This window comes from Balaenoptera ricei, chromosome 4 (assembly GCF_028023285.1).
Source record: "Balaenoptera ricei isolate mBalRic1 chromosome 4, mBalRic1.hap2, whole genome shotgun sequence".
Taxonomy (NCBI): Eukaryota; Metazoa; Chordata; class Mammalia; order Artiodactyla; family Balaenopteridae; genus Balaenoptera; species Balaenoptera ricei.
In genome coordinates this window covers 8,997,688-9,023,458 of record NC_082642.1, presented here as the reverse complement: position 1 = coordinate 9,023,458, position 25,771 = coordinate 8,997,688, and the positions used below count along the sequence as shown (strand labels likewise).

Here is a 25,771-nt window from a genome sequence, read left to right as displayed (position 1 = left end):
CTTATAGAAACCAAAATGTCAAATTGGGGATGGGGTGGCAGGATGTGAAGCTCAAGAGACCATACTGCTTAGTCTTAGCCTCTAGACAGCCTGTGATGTCGCCAGGAATGGAGTTACTTACATTTTTTAAAAAATTGCCAAAGAAGGTTCTTGTTGGTTCTTATCTCTAGTACCCTTATGATACAGAGGCTGCCAAGCACTTAGTCTCAGATTTGTTCATTCCACAAATATTCCTCAATCATGTACTGTAAATGTGATTGATGTACAGCATTGGACAAGGCAGGCAAGACCTTGCCCTCCTATAATGTATGTACTAATTACATATTTAAAATGCTAATTGTAATAAGTGCTATTAAATATCCCCTGATAAATCTTCAAAGCATATTTATAATCTCTGCTTGAAAAAGTATAATTCAGTGATCTTTAGAATCCATTTTAAGGTATTTAAAAAGGGTATCTTGGGACTTCCCTGGTGTCACGGTGGTTAAGAATCTGCCTGCCAATGCACGGGACACGGGTTCGATCCCTGGTCCAGGAAGATCCCACATGCTGCGGAGCAACTAAGCCCGTGCGCCACAACTACTGAGCCTGCGCTCTAGAGCCCGCGAGCCACAACTACTGAAGCCCGTGCACCTAGAGCCCATGCTCTGCAACAAGAGAAGCCACTGCAATGAGAAGCCCACGCACCGCAACAAAGAGTAGCCCTCGCTCGCCGCAACTAGAGAAAGCCCATGCGCAGCAACAAAGACCCAAGGCAGCCAAAAATAAATAATAATAAAATAAATAAATTTGTAAAAAATAAAAATAAATAAATAAAAAGGGTATCTTCTTTCTGGGAATCCTTGCCATTAAAGGATAGAAAGTTTAGTCAGTCTAAACTTTTCTAAATCCTTTTCCTAATTATAACTCTTTCTAAATTATCTGGGGTCAATTAGTCTTAGTCATTAAGAAAAAACTAACCATCAAGAAACAAAAAGATCTCACCTGCTCTTACCTAGAGGAACGGGGGGTCAGTTCAGAATCACTTGGAGAGCTTTTTCAAAATTGCATGACTCCCCTCTACCCACCAACTCACCACCACGATATAAATCTTTGTCTCTTGTTCTTAATCACTGTAATAGTATATTTGTGCAAGAATTAAAAACAATCTATAGATCATCTATGTGTCAAAAAGCCACTATTCAGAACAACACAGTAACTAGTAAATGCCCCGCCTTTTACCAGAATTGTCCTGGTCCCCTCCCCCCGCCTCCTTGCCATCCACCCATCTTAGAGCCACAGGTGTGACTGTGTAGAGAATTCTGTGGGTTCCAGCCCTGCAGTCAGCTGAGCATGAGGGATCTAGATCAGAAAAAAGGAATAAATAGTGCCTGTGTTGGGGGTGGAGAGTCCATTTCCAATATTGAAAAAAAAAGAACACACTGCTAAGAAGCAGACAACACTAAGAGTATTTTAAAGAGTAGTAGTAACCTGTGGGCCTTTTTTTATCCAGTGATATATGTGTTGTCTGGTGTTTCTTATTTTGAGGGTTTTTGTTTGTTTTGTTTGTTTTGGCCGCCCTGTGTGGCTTTGGGATCTTAGTCCCCCGACCACAGATCGAACCTGCGCCCTCAGCAGTGAAAGTGCGGAGTCCTAACCACTGGACCGCCAAGGAATTCTCTGGTGTTTCTCATTTTTAAACTTCTTGATGATATGGATATAACTACTTAAAAGTTCATGGGTAACCCATTTTGTACCAAGCTTTGACTCATTTCACTTTAACCACCTTATTTCATATTTGCTCTCTTATTGTCAGGAAATTTTTCAGATGAAGGTGAATGTTAAATTTTCAGGAAGGAAAGGGACCAACCTTATTCTCCTAGCCATTCCTTGGTAGATATTTGGAGTAAAATCACGATGCTGACTGTAAATGGATAGTTCATGTTCCATATCCTCCTGTGAGTCTGAGAAGATGCTGTAGTAAAAAGGATACAAGAAGAAGAAAATCAGGATATGAGCATTTCATTTTTATCCAGAAGAAAGGGAAAGCAGAGATTATTTTGGTGGCAGAATCAAAAGTAGTATTTATAGTTTAAATGTTTAAAAGTAAAATATTGTCAAGTTCTGACTACTGAAATAATAGCTGCTCTGTGTCATTCAGGTTGTAGCAAATGGTATTGATACAAATTATTAAGTTCTTAACGATTGCTGTAGTTTTCTTAAATGTTAAATTTTATTTTTGATTCTATGTGTAGTGCATGCTTATTATAGAAACCTTGGAAAATACAGGGAAGTGTGAAAAAGAAAAAAAAAGTTGGCTTTGTCCTCCCATTCCAGCGAACTGGTCTCTGTTTCAAATTTCGATGCTCTTCCAAAGGCATTTCTAGATGTGCATGTACCTATGTAGATTTTATAAAACTGATCATGCTCTGAATATAACTTTGTATTGAGATTTTTTACTAATTTTATCGTGAGCATTTTGTCCTTTGTCCTTTGAAAACAATTTTGATAGCTATAAAATATTCCATCATTTGAATTTATCATAATTTATTTACTCATCCCTTCTTATTTTTTTTGTAAGATATGTGAGATACATCCTTAACTTTTTTTTTTTAATTTTATTTATTTATTTATTTATTTATGGCTGTGTTGGGTCTTCGTTTCTGTGCGAGGGCTTTCTCTAGTTGCGGCAAGTGGGGGCCACTCTTCATCGCGGTGTGCGGGCCTCTCACTATCGCGGCCTCTCTTGTTGCGGAGCACAGGCTCCAGACGCGCAGGCTCAGTAGTTGTGGCTCACGGGCCTAGTCGCTCCGCGGCATGTGGGATCTTCCCAGACCAGGGCTCGAACCCATGTCCCCTGCATTAGCAGGCAGATTCTCAACCACTGCGCCACCAGGGAAGCCCCATCCCTTCTTATTTAATGTTTAGATTTCTTCTAGTTTTTCAGTATTATAAATATTCTTGAGGTGAACATCATTGGACATAAATCTTGACCACCATGTTGATTATATCTTTAGGATAGAGTCTTAAAGCATTCGCATTAGTTTAAACTTACAGTCTATTCAGAGCAAACACAATCATGTTATTTTAAAAAATCATAGCTTTGTATTAAACAGATTTTTTTTTTCTTTAAACTAGAGGTGTTTTCAAGATTATTTAATACTTTGGTCTAATTAGACTTACTAAGTAAATATATGCGCGTGCTCTAAAATTACATTCTTTTTTTTTTTTTTGGCAAGTGAGATTTATTCTTTTTAAAAACTGTTCTGTATGTTGTGCTTTAGTTTTTTGGGTGCCTCATTCCATAACATTTCACTTTTCTGTTCATAGTCTCTCATATGTGGTCCTTCATTTGACATAGCTTCCATTATTCCATTCTTGGAGCCACTCTCAGAAGACACTGTTGCTGGCCTCAGTGTCCATGTTCTGTGTCGTACGCGTTTGGAAGAGTACGAACGGTGCATAGACAGGCTGTTAGAGAGATGCCCGGAGGCAGTCATCCCATATGCTAATCATGAACTGAAAGAAGAGAATCGGGTATGCTTTTCAGATTACGGTTTTAGGCTTTATCAGTGATAATCAAATGTTAATCTTGTCACCTTATCTGCAAAATGGGGACAAATTATGCCAGTCCAACCTCACAGGGCTGTGTGGGTTAAAAGAGCATATATGTTACATGTTTTGAGTACCATTAGACGCTGTTAAAATTTATGGTGCTTGTATGTTATCTTCACTAAAGGTCTCTTGTTTGGAGATGAAGTAGGCTATTAGCTGAAGATTTGGAAAACATAATAAATGTTGGGAAAATTCTTTGTGGACTATCTGGTCTTTAGAAATTAGAAGAGTTTTTGACTTCAGAACTTTCTTGCTACCTAAGAGGTGAAAACAAGACACGTCTATGTTTCTTCTTGAAAATAGCGGTGTACATATGTACAGTGTATATATTATTAGATTTTCAAGTTACAGATCTGACTTTCATGTTCTAGCTTAAGCAGAAGACTGTTCTAACAAAGTCTGTTCCTTAACCAAGATGATGTATTTTTGCCCTGGGCTTCCCTGCACAATCTTTTTCTTCTTGTTGGAAATCTGAATGTAAAATGCATCAAACTTAAAAAGTATTCATTTTTCCCTAAGATAGACTTTGTGGTGGAAAAAACTGCTGCCTGAACTTTGTCAGAGAATAAAATGTGGTGGAGAGAAATATCAACTTTACTTATCATCACTAAAAGGTAAAATAATCTTTTTTGCTTGATTATAAATTGAATTGAGGGTACTCATTTCCATAACTGGCTGAAGCCTTGCTGTCTCTAGTTTTTCATGTGATTCTCAAGTGTGGGGAAGAGGGTCTTCGCATAATCAACTGGAGAGCTTATTTTTAACATTCATGTGTGCTCCCGCCACCACATTTGATATTCATTTATCCCTTTTAGCTCTAGAGCTGATGCTTTTAAGTTAATCTTTCCAAACACTTAACAAATTATCACAGTCAGAGAAACTCACAGCCTCAGTATTTTAAAAATTGGAATAGCCATTAAAGTTCGTTTTATATTAATGGTCTGGGTGCTTAATTTACTTCATGTAGGAAATTAAAATTATTATCATTATTAATCATAATTGTAAGCAAGTACTGAGGAATGATAAATTTCTCAAAGATTTAGAAGTGTAGTATGTCTAAATTATGCAGTATTTTACAGCGTAGGTAGTTATTGTTTGAATTTTTATAATTCATAGTCATTTATCAATCTTGATAGCTATATGGTTATCAGTTTCGCTACTCTTGTGTGTTAATATCACCAGTTAATGGTTGGCCTGATGACAAAGGTATGGTTATATTGATACCAGTGTGCATAAAATATTAGAAGTTGACAGTGTTGTAATTGTATTTTCCAGCTGAGGGAATTGACTTTCAAAGTGTTAGGCAAAGCCAAGTGGCCATTGGATGGTGTTTTTCTGGAAATCCCCATTAAGTAAAGTTGTATGTTTGTGATTGGGAAGACAAGGAGGGGCCTTTATACTATTTGTCCTACCCATCTCTCTGCGTGATTTTTTAGTTGTCAGAAGGTGGAAGTGTCAGGTGTTTGATTGCCCAGCCCCATCTGCATCAAATTTATCACATAAATTTGAACTGATTATTCTTGTTGGTCGATCACTTTCCGGTGCAGATAGCCCACATCTTCACACCCCGGTAACATCATTATCTTAGTCAAACGACTCTTTCTTCATCCTTTTCTGATCCACACCCACAAACTCATAACTACCCCGTAATCTTTCCTCCAAATGTTCCATTTTTCTGTGTCTTTAATATGTGTGTATTCACACACATGTGCATGTATGTATGTGTGTGGCTTATGGTACTAAATGCTGTGTGTGATTTTACCTTTATTGTAATACCTCCAGAGCTGGTATAGTGTTTTATTCATTTTTCATGTTGCACTTTCCTTGCCAGCAATGTGCTTCTCCATACGGCGTATTCTATAACTATTTATTGATTTGAAGGGAAGACACCTGAATAACCTCAGGTCCGTTTTCATGGGGAGTCCCTCTGTTGGCAGCTGTGGTATACCAAGAAGGGACCAGGATTGGAATTAGGAGAATTGGAACTGAGTTTCAAGTCTGCTACTTACTGAGTATCCTGAAACAAGCCAATTTTTTTAATTGCCTGGGACTAATGGGAGGTTCAGGACTGACTCTAGAGTAAAATGTTAGGCAAAAATTGCAAGATGGTGAGGTTGGAGATGGAGGTCAGGGACTTACATAATATGCTTAGGAGCTTGGATTTCTTACTCTCTAATGCAGTGTTCCTCAACCTTGTCACTGCTGACATCTTGGACCAGATAATTTGTGTGTCAGTGTCCCCTGTGCATTTTAGGATGTTACCAGCATCCCTGGCCTCTACTCACTAAATACACTAAATACCAGTAGCACTTGCCCAGTTAAAACAGAAATGTCTCCAGCCATCACCAAATGTCCCCTGGGGGACAAAACTGTACTAGTTGAGAACTGTTGCACTAATGCAAAGCCATTGAAACTGGGGTTAGTGGTTGACTTCTTTGTTTCAAGGCAGTACTTATGACTGTTTTTGTGACAGTGAGCTGCGCTTATTAATAAAAATTCTAGTACTATAGTAAATTACAAAGTTTAAGAAGTCATTTTAAACTTCACCAGCCAGAAATAACTATTTTCAACATTTGACACGTATTTTCTAGACACACTGGAGGATTTAAAGTACTCTATGGATTTAAGATATTGACCTTGTTCTTGGAGTTGTAACCTGTATTAGCCTTTCACTAGTTGGCGGAAGAGGAGAATAGAGCAGTGGCAAGATTTTTGTTGGCTCTATACCTACTTTACACTGGCCCCCACCTCAGTTTTTTGTATCCAGGGTACTACTTACAGGTTCCACATTTAGGCAAAATAAACTAGTTTGATAGGAAAACATTGGTAATTCATGGGTTTTACAAATTAGTTAGCAGTTATTGTTTATTAAAGTTCTGTTTTGTGTCAGATGTGCATCATTGTATTTTAAATTAATTCACAAAGGACTCGAAGCTAGCAGATGGTACCACTACATTATAAATGAGGAAACCAAGACCGAGGAGGTTGACTTTCTTAAAGTCACCCAGAGCATAAGTAGAAGAGTGTGATCCCTGCCCGAGTCTGTACAATTCCAGAGCTAGGGAGCTTTCTCATACGTCACACTATTCATTAACTTTTTAGCAACAAGAGCATGTCATTCCTTTGTGTAAGGGGTGGTTTAGGTTGCTGGATATTGGACAGATGACTTTGGACGGATGCACACACACCTGAGCCGGAGATTTTATATTTCGGTTACTCTGCAAATAGAATAAGTGGTGGGCACGCAAGAATCACACACAGAATGGCACTGAAGAAGGTTTGGGAACATTGTTCTTAAATGTCACTCCCTTCTCTTCCCAGCAGAGGGCAGCATGCATGCATCGAGAAACAACAGAATCATAAAATTACATAGTTACCTTTACAAAAATGTTTACTAAATTCCTTAATATTTAAAATATTCATTAGAACACATTAGTTTGTAGTTTGAGAAAAAAAGTAAATGGTCTTGAAAACAGATTTGTGCTTATTAATAACATAAAAATCTTATAATAGAGAGGAACTGATTTAGGAAAATGTCATCCAACAATTAATAGTATTTCCTGTCCTAGCAAACAGTCTTTATAAATCAGCTGCAATATAGTCCTAACATTAAAAACAGTGTTCAATTGATTGTATTTTCCTACAAATGATTCTAGAAAGAATAAATAAGAAGTTGTTAGGACCATAAAGCAGTCTGTGGATTTAAAAGACTGGTTTTTTGGGGGTTTTTTCCTCTCTCTCTTGTAGTTATAGCATCTTGTCACCTGAATTAGCTTCTAATTGGTTGAGTGATAAGAGAATAGGATGAAAGACAGAATTTCAGTTCTAACTCAGATATTCTTTCCTACAAACAGAAACACTGTCAATTGTTGCTGTGGAACTACAACTAAGGGATTTCTTAAATGTCCTCCCAGAAGATGGCACTGCAGCATTTTTCTTGCCATATCTTCTTTACTGCAGTCGAAAGAAATCATTGACTTGAAGGTATCATTTGAAATATACCACAATGGCATATGAGACTGAATTTTTCAAAACTGAATGCCAGATAAAAAAAATATATAAAGGATTTTTATATTGAATATGTACATATATTGCAAATGCTTTCAGGCTGCTTACCTCAGTGGTATTATTAGTTTCATAATTTATGACCTGAGTCCATTTAATTGTCCAGAATGTAAAAAAGCTACAAGATATAGGAGTTTCCTCAGAGAAGGCATATATTTTTAAAGGTAGAGACTGACTTCTATTCCAAGGAACATCAATTTACTGTTGTTGGGGACATGACAATCTTTTTCATCACGGGAACACAAACAATTTTTAAGTATGCTCGAAGGAATGTCATTCCAAGTGGTCCACAATTTAACCTTCTTGATTTTTCCAGATTTTTCTACTGGGTCACTTTTCAAAACAGTTATTTTCTTTGAGAAAGATGTTAATGTTTTCCCACAGTAAAAGATTTCAAACTTTATTTTCTTGTTACTTTTAAAATTCATGCTAAGTTTCTCTCTGAATCAAATGAAATAGAAGTTTACAAAGCTGACTTTCTTCTTGTCTGGCTATTAACATGACTTGTTGAGTGCATGTTTTTCAGCCAAAGCCTTGTTTCCATTTTTTGTTGATGTGTACTCTTGCTCTTTTAGCCAGAGTGTATGTGAAAATAAAGAAATATAAAGAACTGTGTCTTTTTTTTTAGCCTCTTATTAAATAATTTTGAGTCCCAGTTCAGTTCATTGATAGTGTGCTTTGACTATAGTTAAGGCTGGGCAAAAATGTTACTCACCTGATGTTTCCACAACGATATTTTGAAAACTTTTCTCGTGATGGCAACATTCGTCTTTACCAGGATTTAATTTATAGATTGTTTCTCAACTCTGCCTTTCTCCAGTTCCATATTAACTTCCTTTTGATCATCTCTTCGAGGGTTCACAAAACTCGGATTGGCAACATTTTATTTTATTTTAAAAATTTGTTTTATTTTATTTAAACATTTTAAAATTTAAAATTAACAAAAAAATTTTACCAGCTTTATTTAGGTATAATTGACATCTTCAAAGGGTACTCTATTGATTTTCTATTGCTGCTGTAACAAATTATCACAGGCTTAGTGGCTTAAAACAACACAAAATTAATTATCTTACAGTTCTGTAGATTACAAGTTCAATATTGGCCTCACCGTTTTGAAATTTTATTATTAATATTTTATTTTATCTTGTTTAATTTTTTATTTTACTTCCTCTACACCTGTGCCCCTATCCCACTGGTCCATTAGGACTGATGTATGTTAGAGGGATTGATGGGAAGCCAAAGTTTGGAAACATTTCATTGAACCTTATTTGTTTGTTTGTTTATTTTTTTATTTATTATTGAAATCGTTGAATCTTAATAGTGATCCTTTGAGGACTGTCCAGGACAACATCTGCTCATAGATTTTTTTTTTTTAATACAGTTTTGTAAAGCCCTAATGGTGGTGATATGTGTATTAGAGTCAGTCATGTGTCGTAATACAGTCTATTGATCTTTTCATATGAAACAGTGTAACACAGTTTTCCCCATAAATGCACAAAAGTATATGTTTTCAGTCTTTTTTTTTTTAATGCTTACAGCCATTCCAAGTAAGCCTTCTATTCAACACTTTCACATACATTGTTATGAATCATTGTTTTTTTTTTTTTTTTTTCACTTATCACCAATTTATTTCTTTCATCCAGACTGGGTCTCTATAGAAAAAGAAATTTTAAGACCATTATTAAAAATAGTATATATCATATGGTTAAAAAAATTGGCACATGGTGCTTTAAATATATTGTAGTTTTTTAAAAGTTATTTTCTTTATTCTTGATTCATTTATATTTTTCTGCTCTTTATATATTTAAAACACATCTCTCACTCTAGTACTGCTTTATTTAAAGACAAATTAACTTTCCTCCCTGCAAGATCTTTATTTATTATCAAGGGAAAATTAGTCATTTTTTAATGGAGAAACCTGGCAGATACCACCATAAGCCCAAATGCTCAAAATGAACACAACCAGTAAGGGAACAAATCAACATCTTGTGTCTCTTGACATATATGCTGAGAAAAACACAATATCCCTTCTGTGAGAATCTTGCCAAAAAATGCATAATCCGAATCTGATCATAAGGAAACGTTAGACAAACCCAAATTGAAATCACATTCTACAAAGTGACTGCCCTGTAATTCTTTAAAAATGCCAAAGTTGGGAAAGACAAAAACCAAGGAACTGCTCCAGACTAAGGAGACAAGAAGACATGTCAGCTGAACTCAGTGCATGAGTTGGATTTTCTTTTTCTCTGAAGAACATGATTAGAATAATTGGTGAAATATGAAAGGGGTCTGTAGTATTGAATTGTTTTTAATTTCCTGATTTTGATAGGTGTACTTTGTTTATGTATAAGAATATTCCTGTTTTTAGGAAATAGGAGTATATGTATTTACAATATCTGTAGTCTGTGTGTGTATAAAGAGATACGGAGATAGGAGAAAGGACGAGAAAGTACATGATGCTGTGCAAAATGTTAACATTTGGGGAATCTGGGTAAAGGGTATACAGGAATTTTTTTGGTACTGCTCTAGCAACTTTTCTATAAGTCTGACGTTGTGTCCAAAAAAGTTTTTAAAATTCCTTTTTATTGAGTTAATATGTGGTTAGATATTTACCAAGCAGTGTATTGGATTGGATTTGTGCACCTACTAGAAGTACAGAATATACACTCCCTGCCTATGAGGAACTTAAAGCTAAGTAAGCTTTTCCCCTCAGACAGCTCCAAGAGGTTATCTGACTGTCATGGAAGTGTCAGTCTAAAAAAAGTACCTTTTATATTTGTCAGAGGAGGTCTTTATTATGCTTCCTCTGGTAGAAATAAGGCATTACATTAAGCATGACAGGATATCCACAATTCTTTTCTAGTGATTTTTTTCTTTGTGGAGAAAATTGTCTCCCTGTGCGAAATATTGAAAGATTTCACTATAACTTGATTTCTCCCTTGTCTCTGTCATGGTAGGCTGAAATTCTTCTAAGATTTAGAATTAAGGTAAACTTGGCCAAAGCTTTATCAAACTTTCATTTAAAGATAATTCAGACTGATAAATGTGGCTCCCCATTTTTCTGTGAATAGTTCAAGCTATCTTTTTTTTTTTTTTTTTTTTTTTTTTTTTTATAATTTTTTTTTTTTTTTTTAATTTTTTTAAATTTATTTTATTTATGGCTGTGTTGGGTCTTCGTTTCTGTGCGAGGGCTTTCTCCAGTTGTGGCAAGCGGGGGCCACTCTTCATCGCGGTGCGCGGGCCTCTTGCTATCGCGGCCTCTCCTGTTGCGGAGCACAGGCTCCAGACGCGCAGGCTCAGTAGTTGTGGCACACGGGCTTAGTTGCTCCGTGGCATGTGGGATCTTCCCAGACCAGGGCTCGAACCCGTGTCCCCTGCATTGGCAGGCGGATTCTCAACCACTGCGCCACCAGGGAAGCCCCAAGCTATCTTTTTTGTTCATTACTGCTTCTTTCAGTTCCATGCAATACCTTTTCTCTTTGTAAAAGTCAAATTTCTCTTTAATCTTTTTTTCCAACATGTGTTTTGCCTTCGCATTGCTATTTGTTCTACAGTTTTTAGTAGGGCTTTTAAAACAGTATCCCCTTTCTTAACCAAGGAAACAGTCATTTCCCTTATCTCCTCCCAGGCTTATCCTACAGGAGGAATTTTTTCATGGTCTTTGTGTGTAGGCTTAGCCTGTAGCAGCGTACTCAACATGTCAGGCATTTGCACACATGAATTTCCAGAATGCCTGCCTTGGTATTCCTTCACTTTTGATTATCAATCTGAGCAGGACCATCCTTTTGTGTGGTTTACATGTGTGCTAATGTTCTTAAGCTCTACTTAAGGTTTTCTTTCTCACGTTTGACTCTTCACCTTGTTCAGCAGTTACTGGCATTAGACCCAGTGGTTTATATGTTTGTCTGAGTCTTTGGTGTTCTGGTGCTCTCAGTACCACACTTTGTAATAAAGAGTTTTAGCGGAAGTTTTTCATGTTATGAGGTCTTTGTGTAAGACCCAGGAACAGAAATTAAAACTTTTCATTTGCACTGACAAGTAATCTTTCAGTGATTTTTAGGTTTTGAAATATATTTACTTCTGTATTTTCTTCCATTTATATGTTCCCTTTTATGCCAGTGTGAGGAGGAAACACGAGTTGTTTTCTCTACATCATTTCCCCTCATTGGATTTGCTATTGCCAATTCCAACAATTCTGAACTCAGAAGACTCAGGAAACACCAAATCCTGTGACCAAAAAGCAGGAATTTTACTTTTTTTTTTTAACCTCAATTTTTAAAATTGAAGTATAGTTAATTTACAATGTTGTGTTAGTTTCAGGTGTACAGCAAAGTGGTTCAAATATATATATATATTCTTTTTCAGATTCTTTTCCATTATAGGTTATTACAGGATACTGAGTATAGTGCCCTCTGCTATACAGTAGGTCCTTGTTGTTTACATATTTTATATATAGTAGTGTGTATATGTTAATCCCAAACTACTAATTTATCTCCTGCCCCTGTCTCCCCGCCCCACAGTATTTCCTTTGGTAACCATAAGTTTGTTTTCTATGTCTGTGAGTCTATTTCTGTTTTGTAAGTAAGTTCATTTGTATCATTTTTTTATATTCCACATATAAGTGATATCATACGCTATTTGTCTTTCTCTGTCTGACTTACTTCACTTAATATGATAATCTGTAGGTCCATCCATGTTGCTGCAAATGGCATTATTTTGGGGTTTTTTTATGGCTGAGTAATATTCCATTGTGTATATGTATGTGTGTGTGTGTATGTGTATATATATATATATATACACACACACACCATATCTTCTTTATCCATTCGTTTGTCGATGGACATTTAGGTTGCTTCTGTGTCTTGGCTATTGTATTGATAAATAGTGCTACTTTGAACATTGGGGTGCATGTATCTTTTCAAGTTAGAGTTTTCTCCAGATATATACCCAGGGGTGGGATTGTAGGATTATATGGTAACTGTATTTTTAGCTTTTTAAGGAACCTCCGTACTGCACCAATTTACATTCCCATCAACAATGTAGGATGGTTCCTTTTTATCCACACCATCTCCAGCATTTTTTATTTGTAGACTTTTTAACAATGGCCATTCTGACTGGTGTGAGGAGATACCTCATTATAGTTTTGATTTGCATGACTAATTATTAGTGATACTGAGCATCTTTTCATGTGTCCATTGGCCATCCGTATGTCTTTGGAGAAATGTCTATTTAGGTCTTTTGCCCATTTTTTGATTGGGTTTTTTTTTGATATTAAGCTGTATGAGCTGTTTGTATATTTTGGAAATTAATCCCTTGTTGGTAGCAGGAATTTTACTCTTTATATAACGCATTTCTTTAGTTTTTAGTGTTTATCCATAAAAAGGCTGCTTGTTTTCCTGTGTTTTTATTGTGTGTGTGTATATGCATGTGCCTGCATAGGAGGGAGTGTTCTTGCTGGGGTGGGCGGAGCAGCAAGATTTTAGAATCTAAAAATAGATTTTTTTTTTTTCCTGGATCTTTGCTATGGTCTAAATGTTTGTGTGCCCCCAAAATTCATATGTTGAAAGCCTAATGCCCAAGGTGATAGTGTTAGGTGGTGGGGCCTTTGGGAAGTGATTGGGTCATGAGGGTGGAGCCCTGGTGAATGGGATTAGTGCCCTTATAAAAGAGGCCCCTGGAGAACTAGTTTGTCCCTTCTGCCATGTGAAGGTATAATAAGTCTGCAACCTGGAAAAGGACCCTAACCCAACCATGTTGGCACCCTGACCTCAGGTTAACAGCCTCCGGAACTAGGAAAATAAATTTCTGTTACTTATAAGCTACCCAGTATGGTATTTTGTTACAGCAGCCCAAATGGCCTAAGACAATCACTGACAAAACAATAATCAGTAATTCCTCCCCTCCCCCAGAAGCACAGAAAGACACTGTTCTGCCTGATTGACTATTTGAAATTATATTAGTTATATGGGTTTTTTTTTGGGGGGGGATGCTTTTTCCTGTACCAGGTACTTCCTAGAAAAAAAGTTAATGTTTTCTATTAAGAAAGAAATTAAATTTTAAATGTCTTTTGTTAAGTCACAACTACTCTCTTACACATGTCAGTTTTAGGAATATTAATTATACTGCATCAAATTGGTGTCAATTTGTATTAGTTTAGAGACTATTGGTGCTGTTATCAGTACTAGCTATCAGAAGATAAGCAGTATCCCACACCACTTAGCAGTAAAAAAATTCCTATTTGGAGGTAGAGAAGGAAGAAATCAGGGCAGCAAATTCAAAAAAGCTTCAGTTGGGGGGAAGTATTGATATATAGGCAAAGTAGTACATCTTAATTATATTTGTGATATATACCTTCTAGAATTACTAAGTGGATATTCACCTTCATTTGGTAGAACGGTGTAAGTAGTTTCCATTCCAGCATGAATGTGGTCAGTCACATGGCAGTGGAGTAACCAGATTCCAGGTGTTTTTGGAGACATTTCTAAAGTTTGGTATGTCCCAGGGAAAATGTCAAAGACATCAGAACTATAAATGCCCCTGTGCTTAATTAGAAAAAAATAATGTTTATTATATGTGAGAGTTCATTTAAATAATCTTTCATTGGCCAGCTCAGGGATATTAGAAAATGGATAAATCCATTAAAAAAAAGAAAGAGAGAGACCCTGCACATTGCTATGTCTAATACAAACAATGAGGTAGTAGTCTTTGCTAAACCCTTTGTACTGCGGGGTATTACATGGGTGTGAAGGAAAGATGTGATGAAAGTGAATTCATCAGTCAGGAACATCTGACTCTGGTTTGCCTTTTTATCAGAGCACTTGAGTTACACAAAGGAATTTAGCTGTGGCCTCACTTCAGTCTTAATCTCACTCTTGCTGAACCTATCCTAGATGAGCTTGTCTGTGAAACTTTAAGGCTGGTAGGTAATGAAGGGATCAGGAAAGGAGGCCAATGGAGAAGCCAAAACCAGGGGCAGTTCAGGTAGAGTCTTGACTAGACAGATTATTTGGGCTGTATTTCGGCAGGGATGGAATTGAAAGTCTGCTAATAAGTCAACCAAAAAGCGATAATAAAATGGTTCTGCAGTGTGCTTTGTGGTAGCTTCTGAATTTTCTATGTTAACGTGAGGTAAGACAGAAGCATTTCCAAAAGGGTTATTGATTCCTGCTGAAATCAGCACTGGGTGAGAAGTCAAAGTAGGATTGAGATCTAGGGACCAATCAGTTGCTTGACACCAAACTGCTGATCTTGTTCACTTCAGGCCATTTAAGATCCAGAACTTAGAAGAGGCAAAGTTTATAATAAAGTCTTGTCTCTACTCTCTAATCCATCATTACGTGAACATTCCTACCCTCTCTGCTGACAATTCTATTCAAAGGCCTTGCCCAGGAAAAAGTGAGCAGAACTCCAAGAAAATCCAGTAAAAACGAAATCTAAGGGAGAGCCCAAGGTGTAAAAAGGTTCGTAATGACGATTGAAATTGCTGTGTGCCACACTCTGAAAATAATTTAGTTGTCTCTTTTTTTTTTTATTGGAGTATAATTGCTTTACAATGTTGTGTTAGTTTCTGCTGTACAACGAAGTGAATCAGCTATATGTATACCTGTATCCCCTCCCTCTTGGACCTCCCTCCCATCCCCCACCCCCATCCCACCCATCTAGGTCATCACAGAGCACCGAGCTGAGCTCCCTGTGCTATATATATTTGACATAAATGCAATACCATGTGTAAAATAGATAGCTAGTGGGAATTTAGTTGTCTCTTGAAACCTTAAACTTTTCGTAAGTCTCTCTGAGGAAATATTTTCTTCATTTGCTTTAAAACATTTTCAAATAGAGCAGGAATAATGACCATGGTTGGCCCTTACCTGGTATTGGAAGCTGTGGCCATGGAAATGTACCGAGTGCAAGTCTATTTCATTGCCCATTCCCATCAGATACCAGTTGACTTCATCTCCCACATGCATTGTGAGGCCTTGTAAGTTCCCAAACATTCTTCCATTAATAGCTGGGTGAGACACATGAGTTTTTATTACCTTCCAGGATATTTTAAACCAACAGCTATTACACAGAAAATAGGTTTATTAGGTTAATATATGGCATCTTTTTGAGGTAATAGAACTTATTTCACTACAGATAGGGGAAATGGGTACTTTAAGGTCAATAATATCACACTGCTTTTATAGTCACTTAGCACCAAAAGCCTTATTCCTAATTTTGCATTTAAAAGGGAATGAGACTTTGGAACTGGGAGAGAAGTTAATGGATGATCTCGAATATAGTTCCCTTTTTGCTTTGAACAGAATTCTACCTCACATGCGAAGTGTGGCAGAAGTGGTTTATTATAAAATAAAACAAATGAATAGTTTCCAAAGTAATTTTATTTGAAAGAAGAAAAGGGAAAAAATAGGTTTTAGAATAATGTATCATACCATGCATTTTATTGCTTTCTATGAATTCATCATTGGCTTTGTCTACTTTCTCAGGGTGATCAGAGTATGTTTTGATGTTGTCATCTAAGTACCAAGATTCATTCTCATCAAAAACAAGAAACAGAAGGGAAAATTCCAGTTTTTTTATGGGATTGAATACTTGCAAGTAATGTTTCCGACAAACAATCAGTGGGCCAATTAATCCACTATAGAGATCCTGAAAACAAGCAAAAACTTAGTCATCCCTGTGATATAGGTCGGGATTTCAGAGAACTGGGACCTTATCCCCCATGACCTCAGGAACTTTGGAGGGACTGATTTAGGTAGTAGACTTTGCCCAATGTGGTTCTGTCAATTCAGTAACTTTCCACTTGGAGTAGTTAAATTGGAACAATGTCGAATTTGTGTGGGTGATGCTCAAGTAACAGAAATGTGTTGCAGAGGCCAAATATTGGCTCAGCTAATGAGCAGCAGTTGAAAAGAACCCCAAGTGAACAGTGCTGGTTTGCTTATGGAATCATAAGCCAGGCACTATGCCAGTCACTAAAAATCCAGAGATGAATCAAACAAAGACCCTGCCTCCTACTAGGGAAAATAGATGAATAGAAGAAATGAACCACTTGCTGCGATGGAGGTACAAAAAGTGCCAGTGAACACAGGGAACACCACAATGGACTTAAATCTACAAGAACTTTGGTTTGGCTGGGCATCAGTAATGGCAGATTAGATCTTGAATGGCCTTTGAGCTGTATTATGTTCTGGAATTTTAGATTTTGTCTTGTAGGTCATAAGTAGTCATTGAAAAGTTGAACATGGAATGGCAGTATATTTGCATTTTAGACCAGTGATCCTGGTGGTAGAGTGAAGGAAGGTTTGTATGGGGAAGAGACTGGAGACTAGGAGGCCACTGCAGTAGTTGAGGCAAATTACTAGCACCTGATCTGTGGAGATAGAAGGAATGGACTGAGCTCTGTATAGGTGGGTGAATTGCCTGGGTGAGCCAGGGGTAAGAATTAGATACTCTATATCCAGGGTTCTAGTTTGAACAAATGACTAGGTTTGGTATTTGTGCTATTTATCACAACTGGGAATATAGGAGGAGGTGGAGGGAGATCTCAGTTTCCATTGTAGACTTGCTGAGTTTCTGTGCCTGTGGGACATGCTGGTAGAGGTGTTCAATAGGCAGGTATATAGACAGGTCTAGAACTCAGGAGAGAGATTTGAACTAGAGGTTTAATTCTACAAAAGAGTCTTGGTACATGTTCTGATTTATAGTTGTTGAGTGCTTTTTTGGCTTTGAAATATTTAATCAAACAGCAGCTGTAGCTGTGCTGTGACTTACTGCTGAGATCAGCATTTTTATTATGTAATAATGGAGCTCTGAAATCATGTACCTCAGTTCTTTAGTATGTATTTTCATATCAAAAGGGAAATAGAATACCATATTAATATTTAATCCTGTGGTACCCATAATCAGCAGTTACAGAGTTGATACATTTATAACTGTATCCGTAAACAAACCAAAAAAAAACAAAAAACAAAAACAAAAAACCCAAAGTGAATTTCAGAGCAGCTTACTTTCCTATAATTTTAACAGAATTGGACCACAGGAAAACTCTAACCTCATCTTCCTTCAACTGTGTGTCTATTTTGGGAATCTGCACAAAACACAAATGATTTAAAGTTTACCTTAACCCGATCCACAGTTGAATAGTAAGCCCATGGAATACAAGGAGAATCATCTATTCCAGCTCCAGATCTTTCTGGGATTTTCCATACGTAAGTGCGAGTTTCACCTAAATTAATCAAGTGTTAATGTATCTGGTTATATTTGGTATGTATTTGATATATGTATGTCAAATTGTTATCAAAGCCTTGATAACCAATGACCCAGAAACTGGAAATGTCAAAGTAATTAGTTTTGAAAAGCAGCAGTACTCAAAGTTGTTTTCAAGAATTTAGTTTTACTAGAAGGAAACATAATAACCTCCATTATTTCAGAGATGATGAAAGTCAGGAGCACACAAGATATTTGCTCTAAGTTATAAAGCTAATAAATAGCAAAAGTACAACTTAGATCACAGGCATGCCAGTGCTCAGACCTGTGACCATCCATTACTATTTGTTGCTTCTCAGAAAACAGGCGGAAGTTTCATTGTCTTCAATGATGAAAGGAGTATTAAAAAGGAAAACTGTTACACCTCTGACCTAAACGATAATGAAGCCAACAATTAAAAAATAATTTTCTCTAAGTAAATTTTGTCTGAATTTGGGGAAAAAAAAAGAATTTAGTTTTAAGACCAACTGTAAGACACACTTTTATATATTCTTTGTCAGTTATAAATTAACTAGCCATGAAACACAGGCCACACTACACAAAGCCAGGAGGTGGCAATTCAGTATCACAATTTGAAGAAACTTCACAATAGATCTTTCCTTAGTTTGAAGTCTGCTTCTCTAATACACTTTTTTCTTTTCAACTCTCAAGAGATTTTCCCCCAGTGCTAGTTGCTTCCCCGCTGTCTTCTTTGTGTCTGTGTATCTGGACTATCCTGTGTAATTCCTACAGCTTCACCACCACCTGCCTTTTTTCCTTTTACACCATTATCCTCAGTGATTTCACAGTTCCTGGCAAGGAACCATTAGACCGCTTGATCTCATGGGTCACTGACCTGTCAGTGACCTCTCTTGTCTGCCGCTTTCTGTCATACCATACACTGTTCTGTCACAACTCTGTCACATACAGGACATGACCACACCCTGGACCTTCACACTTTCAAGTAGCTCCACCCTCCTATCTTGCCAAGGTCTTTACCTTCTTCCATTTGCCCTGGGCTTCTCTCCAGGCTGATCTTTGCGGCCAGTCACCTCACAGCATCCTGTACAAGTACTCACAAGACCTTGACTTTCAGCCATGGCCACTCACTGTCTATCTATGCAGACCTCACCATTATATATTCCTGCTGTCAGAGTTTTATTAGCTAGAATTTGACAAACCTTTACCAGGGAATCAAGCAGGACTTGAGGGATGGTCTCGGGATACGGTAGACTTTTTCCTTTTTCCTCAAGTCCTCCATCTTACCTGCCCCTGTGTCCTCACCCTTTTTGTAAACAGAATGTTTCACTGAAAATTTAAAGAGTAGATTCATCACCTGAACATTTTGTCTCTTCATCTAAACTCCTATTGTCTCTTCTCCATTCCCCGCCCCAACCTGCTCTGCCATCAGTGTTTGATGCCCAAGCCCTGGGCTTGTCCTTGACTCCTCCTTCCCTAACAACCAACCTTTCAGCAGGTCCTTTTAGCACCACCTTTAAAATGGAACCAGAATACAATTCACCACTTCAGCTGCTTCTACCCTGGTCCAAGTCTTACTAATTTTTTACCCAGATTATTGCGACAGTCCCCTAACGGATCCTTGATTTCTGCCCTTGTCCCCTACAGTCACTTTTTCACACACCAACCCCCAGGCTGCGGGCCGGTACCTGTCCATGGCCCGTTTGGAACTGGACCGCACAGCAGGAGGTGAGCAGGGGGCAAGCAAGTGAAGCTTCATCTGCTGCTCCCCATCGCTCCCCACCACTCGCATTACCCCGTGAACAGTCCCCCTCCACTGCCCCACCGTCCGTGGAAAAATTGTCTTCCACGAAACCGGTCCCCGGTGCCAAAAAGGTTGGGGACTGCCGCTTTAAAAAGTGTTCATCGGATCATCACTCTCCAGCTCAAACCCTCACATGGGATTTCAGAATGATATGTAAGGTCGTAACCATGGCCTCTGATGTCCCCCTCCCTCCTACTGCATCCGGCTCCCTGACCTGCCTAGATCTCATCTCCTCACATTCTGCCCCTGTTTGCTCTGCTCTGGCCTTTGGCCATTCCTCAGACACACCAAGTCCACTTCCATCTCAGGGCCTAGAATGCTCTCCCTCTACAACTCCCTGAGGCTCATTACTTCTCATCATTTAGGTGTCTTCACCAGTGACACCTCCTCAAAGAAGCCCTCCTGACCAACCCCCTACCTAAAATAACACCCTTTTACTTACTTTCTCTCATCTGCCTTAATCTTTTTCATAGCACTTTCTACAATTGGATATTATATCTATATTTATTTACTGTTTACCTTGGAAGAATGTGAGGGTCATGAAGGCAGGGCCTTTTATTTCTATTCCCCTATACTGACAAGACCAACTCTCTAGAGTAATTTATTTTTTCTCACTTGATATATTTTGAGAACTGCTAAATTACTGAGAAATGGTCCTTTCCTAGAAGCCAACTTTCCAACGAATAGAAGAAAAATATAGTTTTTGTTAAAGAAAATACATATTTATGTATTTAATCTATTGCACTTTTTACTCTGTATCAATTAAAGAGACATTTACCGAGTTCCTAGTCCATGCCAGATATTGGACTAGATTCGAGGGATTTGAAATTCCAAGTGGCAGCATCTGCCCTTAGGACCCTGTCTTTGGATACAGGCATGGAAACTTTCAGCCACATGATAGATGCTGTCTGGGATGTGTTCTACCTGAGCCTGGGTAGATCATCTCTGCTGACTCAACCTTGAGTATGTGTAGGTGTTCAGTACCATCAGATTTTGTTCTTTACAGTCCTGTGGATTTTTTTTTTTTTTTTTGGAATGTGCATGTAGGCATATATCACACGGCTACACCTCTGTGTGTGCCCTCTTAACCACGTGCTTCTTCACTCTCTCAAGACGCACTCATGTGGATAACAGGTGTTTGTGGGAAGGCTGTAACGTCTATTAAAATGTACCCCTCCCCACACCGTGAATACCTGGTGCGGTTGGAGTCACTGTAGGATTCTCCGTTTTCACCCCATGGGCGTGTATTGAGTAGGACCTTGTGGCCATGTTTTTAAAGATAATATTAACTTTGTCTCCAACACTCGCATGAAGTTGTGGACCTGGCAAGAGTGAAAAGGAAGACTGGCTTATATACCTGTCAGATTGGAAGCTCTAACTCAGTAATAAAAGCAAAGATCAGGTAACTTTTTTATCGTTAAGGATGTTGTCTTTGTCGTGTCCCCCCTGCCGCCCCGCTTCATGCTGTAGTACTCTTGGATTGATACCCGGTCCCAGAGGATTCAGGATAAAAACACTAGTTATGGCTGTCTCTAAAGATGGAGACTATGGGTGCATCTCTCATCAAGAGTCCAAGGGGAGGTTTTGGCCTGAAAGTTCTAGACCTTCCTGTGAATTAAGGACAGTACCGCCTTTGAAAGGATGGGTGGGGCTACCACACCCATTCCTACCCTCTAGCCAATTTTAGCTTGTCTCCTGCCTGAGAGAATTTCTTTGACCCAAAAACAATGCCACTCTCCCTTGGGTGTCTTACTCACTCCAGGGATAAGAAAGCCCCAGGGAATTCTGTTAGTGTAGGAACACAGTGGGCTAGGGAGTGGCTTCCCCTTCACTTGATGATTGTAAAGAAAATTCCCAAGACCAGTGTTGGTGGAGTTCTTAGACATTCTGTCTTAAAGTGATTCCTGAAAAATTGAAGTCAACTTTTCCCCAGCCTTGTGCACCGTAACACTTTTCCCTTTTCCTTATTTTCTTGTTTATATGTATACTTCTTCTTAAAGTTGATCATTTACATCTTAATTTTAAAAGTAAATAGCTATGATTTTTTTTTTGCAGGGGGAGTAGTAGAATAACGGGGAACTTGGTTAAGAATTTCAGTAGAAAGTAATTTCTAGCAATTTCATCAAAAATAAAGGCATCAATTTGATAAACACCAAATATATACAATTTCATTAGTACATGGGATATTGATATTATACATTGTTTCTGATAGAAATAAGTAATATTTTCTTATGCCATATTTTTAGAAAATATAGGCTTCTCATTTTATTAAATAGATTTTGTTTTTCATTTTTATTTGAATAACGTTAATAAATGAACCAAGAAAATGAAGCCCACAGACATGGACTGACTCTCACCACATGGATTACCACATCACCAACCCACACCCGATGAACTGGAGCTAGGGCAGTACCTAGAATTCCCAGGTGTTCTTCTTCAGGTTTTCTCTCCCCAGGAACTTGGAATGTGCTGTCAGTGAATTGCCGATACACAACTTTCTTGTACTTTGAGCCTATGTAAAATTCTTCCTTATCTAAAAATGCATTTGAAAGACTTAAAACACACATGCACACGCACACACGCACACACACACACACACACACACACGACTAAGGTTAGTATTTGTCTTAAGGAAAGTGGAAGTTGAGTTTTAAATTTTGAATAAAAATATAGTTTTTATTTAATTATGCTAGTTTTTAATATCACTGTCCCATTTGAGCAAGAAAGAATAAGACTTTAACAATAGACAGGTGTGGTAGAGAGTGTACCTAGCTAGGAGTGGAGTCATCAGAGTCCTGGCCCTGACTCTGTCACTAGCTAAAATGATGTCTAGCTAGTCATTGCCTGTCGGAGCCTTAGTTTCTTCATCCCTAAAATGAGGTATTCAAGGGGATTCCCTGGCAGTCCAGTGGATAGGACTCTGCACTTTCACTGTGAGGGCGCAGGTTCAATCCCTGGTCGGGGAACTAAGATCCTGCAAGCCAAGCAGCGTGGCAAAAAAAAAAAACAACAAAAAAAATGAGGTATTCGATGAGGTCGTCTCTAAGTTTTCTATATGGTTCTAAAATGTTATGAGTCCAGATTTCATCAATGAAGTGTTCTCTGCTTACTGCAGTATTTCTGGTCTATAGGAACAGAAATGACCCTTTTATCCAGCCATTCCCTGATCTAAAGCTTTCATTGACTCCTAATGGCTCTGCATACTTTTGACAGTTCTATCCCAATCATTGAAATAACCTTTTACTCCCTTACACCACAAATCACACTCACCATGGCCGTCAAACTGACCAGCTAACCACCTGCCTTGCTGTAGGTTACCAGTCATGTTGTGCATTCCAGATCTGAACACAAGCCCACCCTGATCTCTCAAATCATATCCCCAAAGGGTTAGTGCATAATGGGAGATGGTAGAGGGGAGAGTGCTTGGCAAAGTATAAAAGAGCTACACCTGAAGTGTCAGGTGATGCTGCTCTAAATGTATTGTTTCTGAAGCTCCAATAACCATCCTTTACTCACATTTGTTCACTGGCCTCACTTTTACATTTCCACAGCGTGCATGTTATTGGTGGTTTTTGAAGCATATTATCCTGTAAGTTCTTAGAGAGCAGAGACCATATCTGCTCTAGTGCCCTCAAGAATTTAAAATATTCTTCCATATATAATAAATAGTTTTAAGAATGTGAAATAACTGATTACTAGACTCATAATGAAATATTTGAGGAAAGATAAGCAACAAATAGTTGGTAAAGAAAATTATTTTAGCTCTGAATGTAGGCATTAATTTTGGTTTTAGTTTGAAAATCAGTGACAAGGGCACATGAGTATGAGAAGAGAGTCTAATAGAAAAGAAAGTAAGATGAGTAACTGCAAAGAATCAAATGAGATCAATGAAAATTTTCCTGTGAGAAAATTGAGAGAAGCAGAAATGAATGAGGAGGGTCCCTAGGAAACATTTTGTTGTTGTTTTTGTTGTTATTGTTTAATGCAACTGTTCGTTGGTTTTTAATTTAGCATAATTCTTACTTCTCTGAAAGAGAAAGCTAAAAAAAATTAGGAATCAGAATCTGGAGAATTACTTTAGTTCTTGTAAATGATGCAGCTCCTTTTCCCATTTCCTACTTGGGGAATAATCCCATTCCACCTCCACCGCTGCGATGTAGTAGGTCCTTTCTCCCAGGTAGTAGTATGAATTCTCAGATGGCCGACTACACTGGTTCACAGTGTATTTTTGTTTCATGCCACCTGTGTAGTGATCAGTTGTGAGGCACTCAACATCAAAAGTCCCTGGAATGGTAAATAAAAAGGCAGTTCACCTCTGCAGAGTATTTCTACCCACCTTTCCCCATCAGTCATCAGCCCCTTCCCCTGCCCTATTTTTCTTCATAGTACTTATAACCACTTGATATACATATTAACATACTTGCTTGTTGTCTGTCTCCCTGCATCAGAATTTCATCTCCATGAAAGCAGATACTTTATCTCTTTTGCTCACTGTTGTATTTACATTTGCCTAATAAAGGAAAGGTAACACTGAACATGTCCTGCGTTTTAGTGGCATCTAATGAACCAAATTAAGCCTGAGGCAAGTTAGCATATTTTCATGTTTTGGTTAAAATTCTTTTTTGTTTTAGTTTGTTTTACTCATTCAGAGACATTTCTGTCAGTCTCTCTGAATTTGCACGGCTAGAGTTCTAATATAGCCTATTCAATTGTAGACAACTAATAAGCCAACACTACATCTAGGGTACAGAGACATGACAAAAAGTTTAGATGCAAAGCCTTTGTGGGAGTCATTCCCTTTCTAGTCTGATTTGCCAGCTATCTTTAAAGGCCCATAATTGAAAAGGAGACCATCTTGAGGATTTGACTAGGTGGAAATGGGAGAAACCTCAGTCCACTTTTGTCACTCCCTTCCCTCCCCCCAACAAACAGGAAATGGACCTCTCTGGCATATACTTAGCTGACAATAGCCCAGACATATCTTCCAAGGGAAGGAAGAGTAGTTGGGAGGCTTGGGGAAGGGATGAGCTTATCATCCAACACAGAATTTTAAACTGAAACCACACAAATCGATCCAACAGAAACTTGTCTTGACTTTAAAGGAATATACCTTCAGTGTCAGGCTGCATGAAGAGCCTCAGACTTGTTTGAGGGAAGAGGTTTGCTGTGTCTCTCCTTTCTCCTCTTGACAGATAAGTGTTTCCTGAAAAGTATATCCCGTGTACATCAACCTCATTTCCGGCACTGAATAAATACCACACAACCGAATCTCCTCGGCACATATTGAGACCAGGCTGATTCCCGTACATGAATCCATTCATGGCTGTAAAGGTTGGGAAATGATATTTTGAAAGTAGTTTAATCTTATGTCCTACTTCATGACAACCTCCCAGACTTTCCAGAGCCAACTGGGTTTATTTAATTTTTAAAAGATCCATTCAGGCCTGCCCACCCCTTTATGTGTCAGGAGTATCTCTGCAACTCCTTGCTGTACCCAGCACTTCCAGGCAGGCCTTGGCTGAAAGGCGTAGAGCTGAATGCAGGGTTCCTGAAGTTCTGGGCCCTGGGAGTCTCACTGTTCTTCCCAGCGAGTCACTTCTCAGTTCTCTCAAGGGCCATATCTGTGAGCACCAAAATGGGTGCATAATAACAGCTCTTCCTGGGCACTGTAGGCTGGGAATGTGTTCATTGCTCGAGATGGAAAATTCTCTGATTCATCTTGGATAACAGGGAAGAGTATATGCAGGAAGTTTCCTCTCACCACTATTTTTTTTTTTATAACTCTTTCACTTTACCATCCAGTTTGATAGATCCTTTTATTTATTTATTTATTTATTTATTTATTTATTTTTGGTTGCGTTGGGTCTTCGTTGCTGCGCACGGGCTTTCTCTAGTTGTGGTGAGCGGGGGCTACTCTTTGTTGCAGTGTGCGGGCTTCTCATTGCAGTGGCTTCTCTTGTTGTGGAGCATGGGCTGTAGGCGTGCGGGCTTCAGTAGTTGTGGCACGCGGGCTCAGTAGTTGTGGCTCACGGGCTGTAGAGCACAGGCTCAGTAGTTGTGGCACACGGGCTTAGCTGCTCT

At 38.3% G+C, this 25,771-nt stretch overlaps 2 protein-coding genes across 11 annotated transcripts in view; one reads left to right on the top strand and one right to left on the bottom strand.

Moving 5' to 3' along the window:
- LOC132364506 (ceruloplasmin) overlaps positions 1-25,771 on the bottom strand; it is a 68,510-nt gene that overhangs the window by 2,381 nt on the left and 40,358 nt on the right. The window contains exons 11-19 of one of the 4 annotated variants that reach the window (XM_059920129.1): positions 24,801-25,013; positions 23,767-23,974; positions 22,104-22,243; positions 20,884-21,012; positions 17,781-17,887; positions 16,092-16,308; positions 15,528-15,667; positions 14,039-14,201; positions 1,850-1,954 (exon numbers count right to left, since the gene is read on the bottom strand). In XM_059920129.1, coding sequence (XP_059776112.1) covers positions 1,851-1,954; positions 14,039-14,201; positions 15,528-15,667; positions 16,092-16,308; positions 17,781-17,887; positions 20,884-21,012; positions 22,104-22,243; positions 23,767-23,974; positions 24,801-25,013 — 1,421 coding nt within the window. In that variant the 3' untranslated portion in view covers position 1,850. Of the gene's footprint in view, positions 1-1,849; positions 1,955-8,619; positions 9,312-14,038; positions 14,202-15,527; positions 15,668-16,091; positions 16,309-17,780; positions 17,888-20,883; positions 21,013-22,103; positions 22,244-23,766; positions 23,975-24,800; positions 25,014-25,771 lie in introns of those variants that run through there. The other 3 variants (XR_009502823.1, XR_009502822.1, XM_059920130.1) reach the window with 3 other exon arrangements.
- The window catches only part of HPS3 (HPS3 biogenesis of lysosomal organelles complex 2 subunit 1), a 96,087-nt gene that overhangs the window by 44,656 nt on the left and 25,660 nt on the right, over positions 1-25,771 (top strand). The window contains exons 15-17 of one of the 7 annotated variants that reach the window (XR_009502824.1): positions 3,310-3,516; positions 4,114-4,208; positions 7,449-7,537. The exons of 1 other annotated variant lie outside the window; for it this stretch is intronic. Coding sequence is in view for 2 of the 6 variants with exons in the window: in XM_059920131.1 (XP_059776114.1) it covers positions 3,310-3,516; positions 4,118-4,208; positions 7,449-7,576 (426 nt within the window). In the remaining 4 variants the exon portion in view is untranslated. Of the gene's footprint in view, positions 1-440; positions 519-3,309; positions 3,517-4,113; positions 4,209-7,448; positions 8,221-25,771 lie in introns of those variants that run through there. 5 more of the 7 variants (XM_059920131.1, XR_009502827.1, XR_009502825.1 and 2 more) reach the window with 5 other exon arrangements.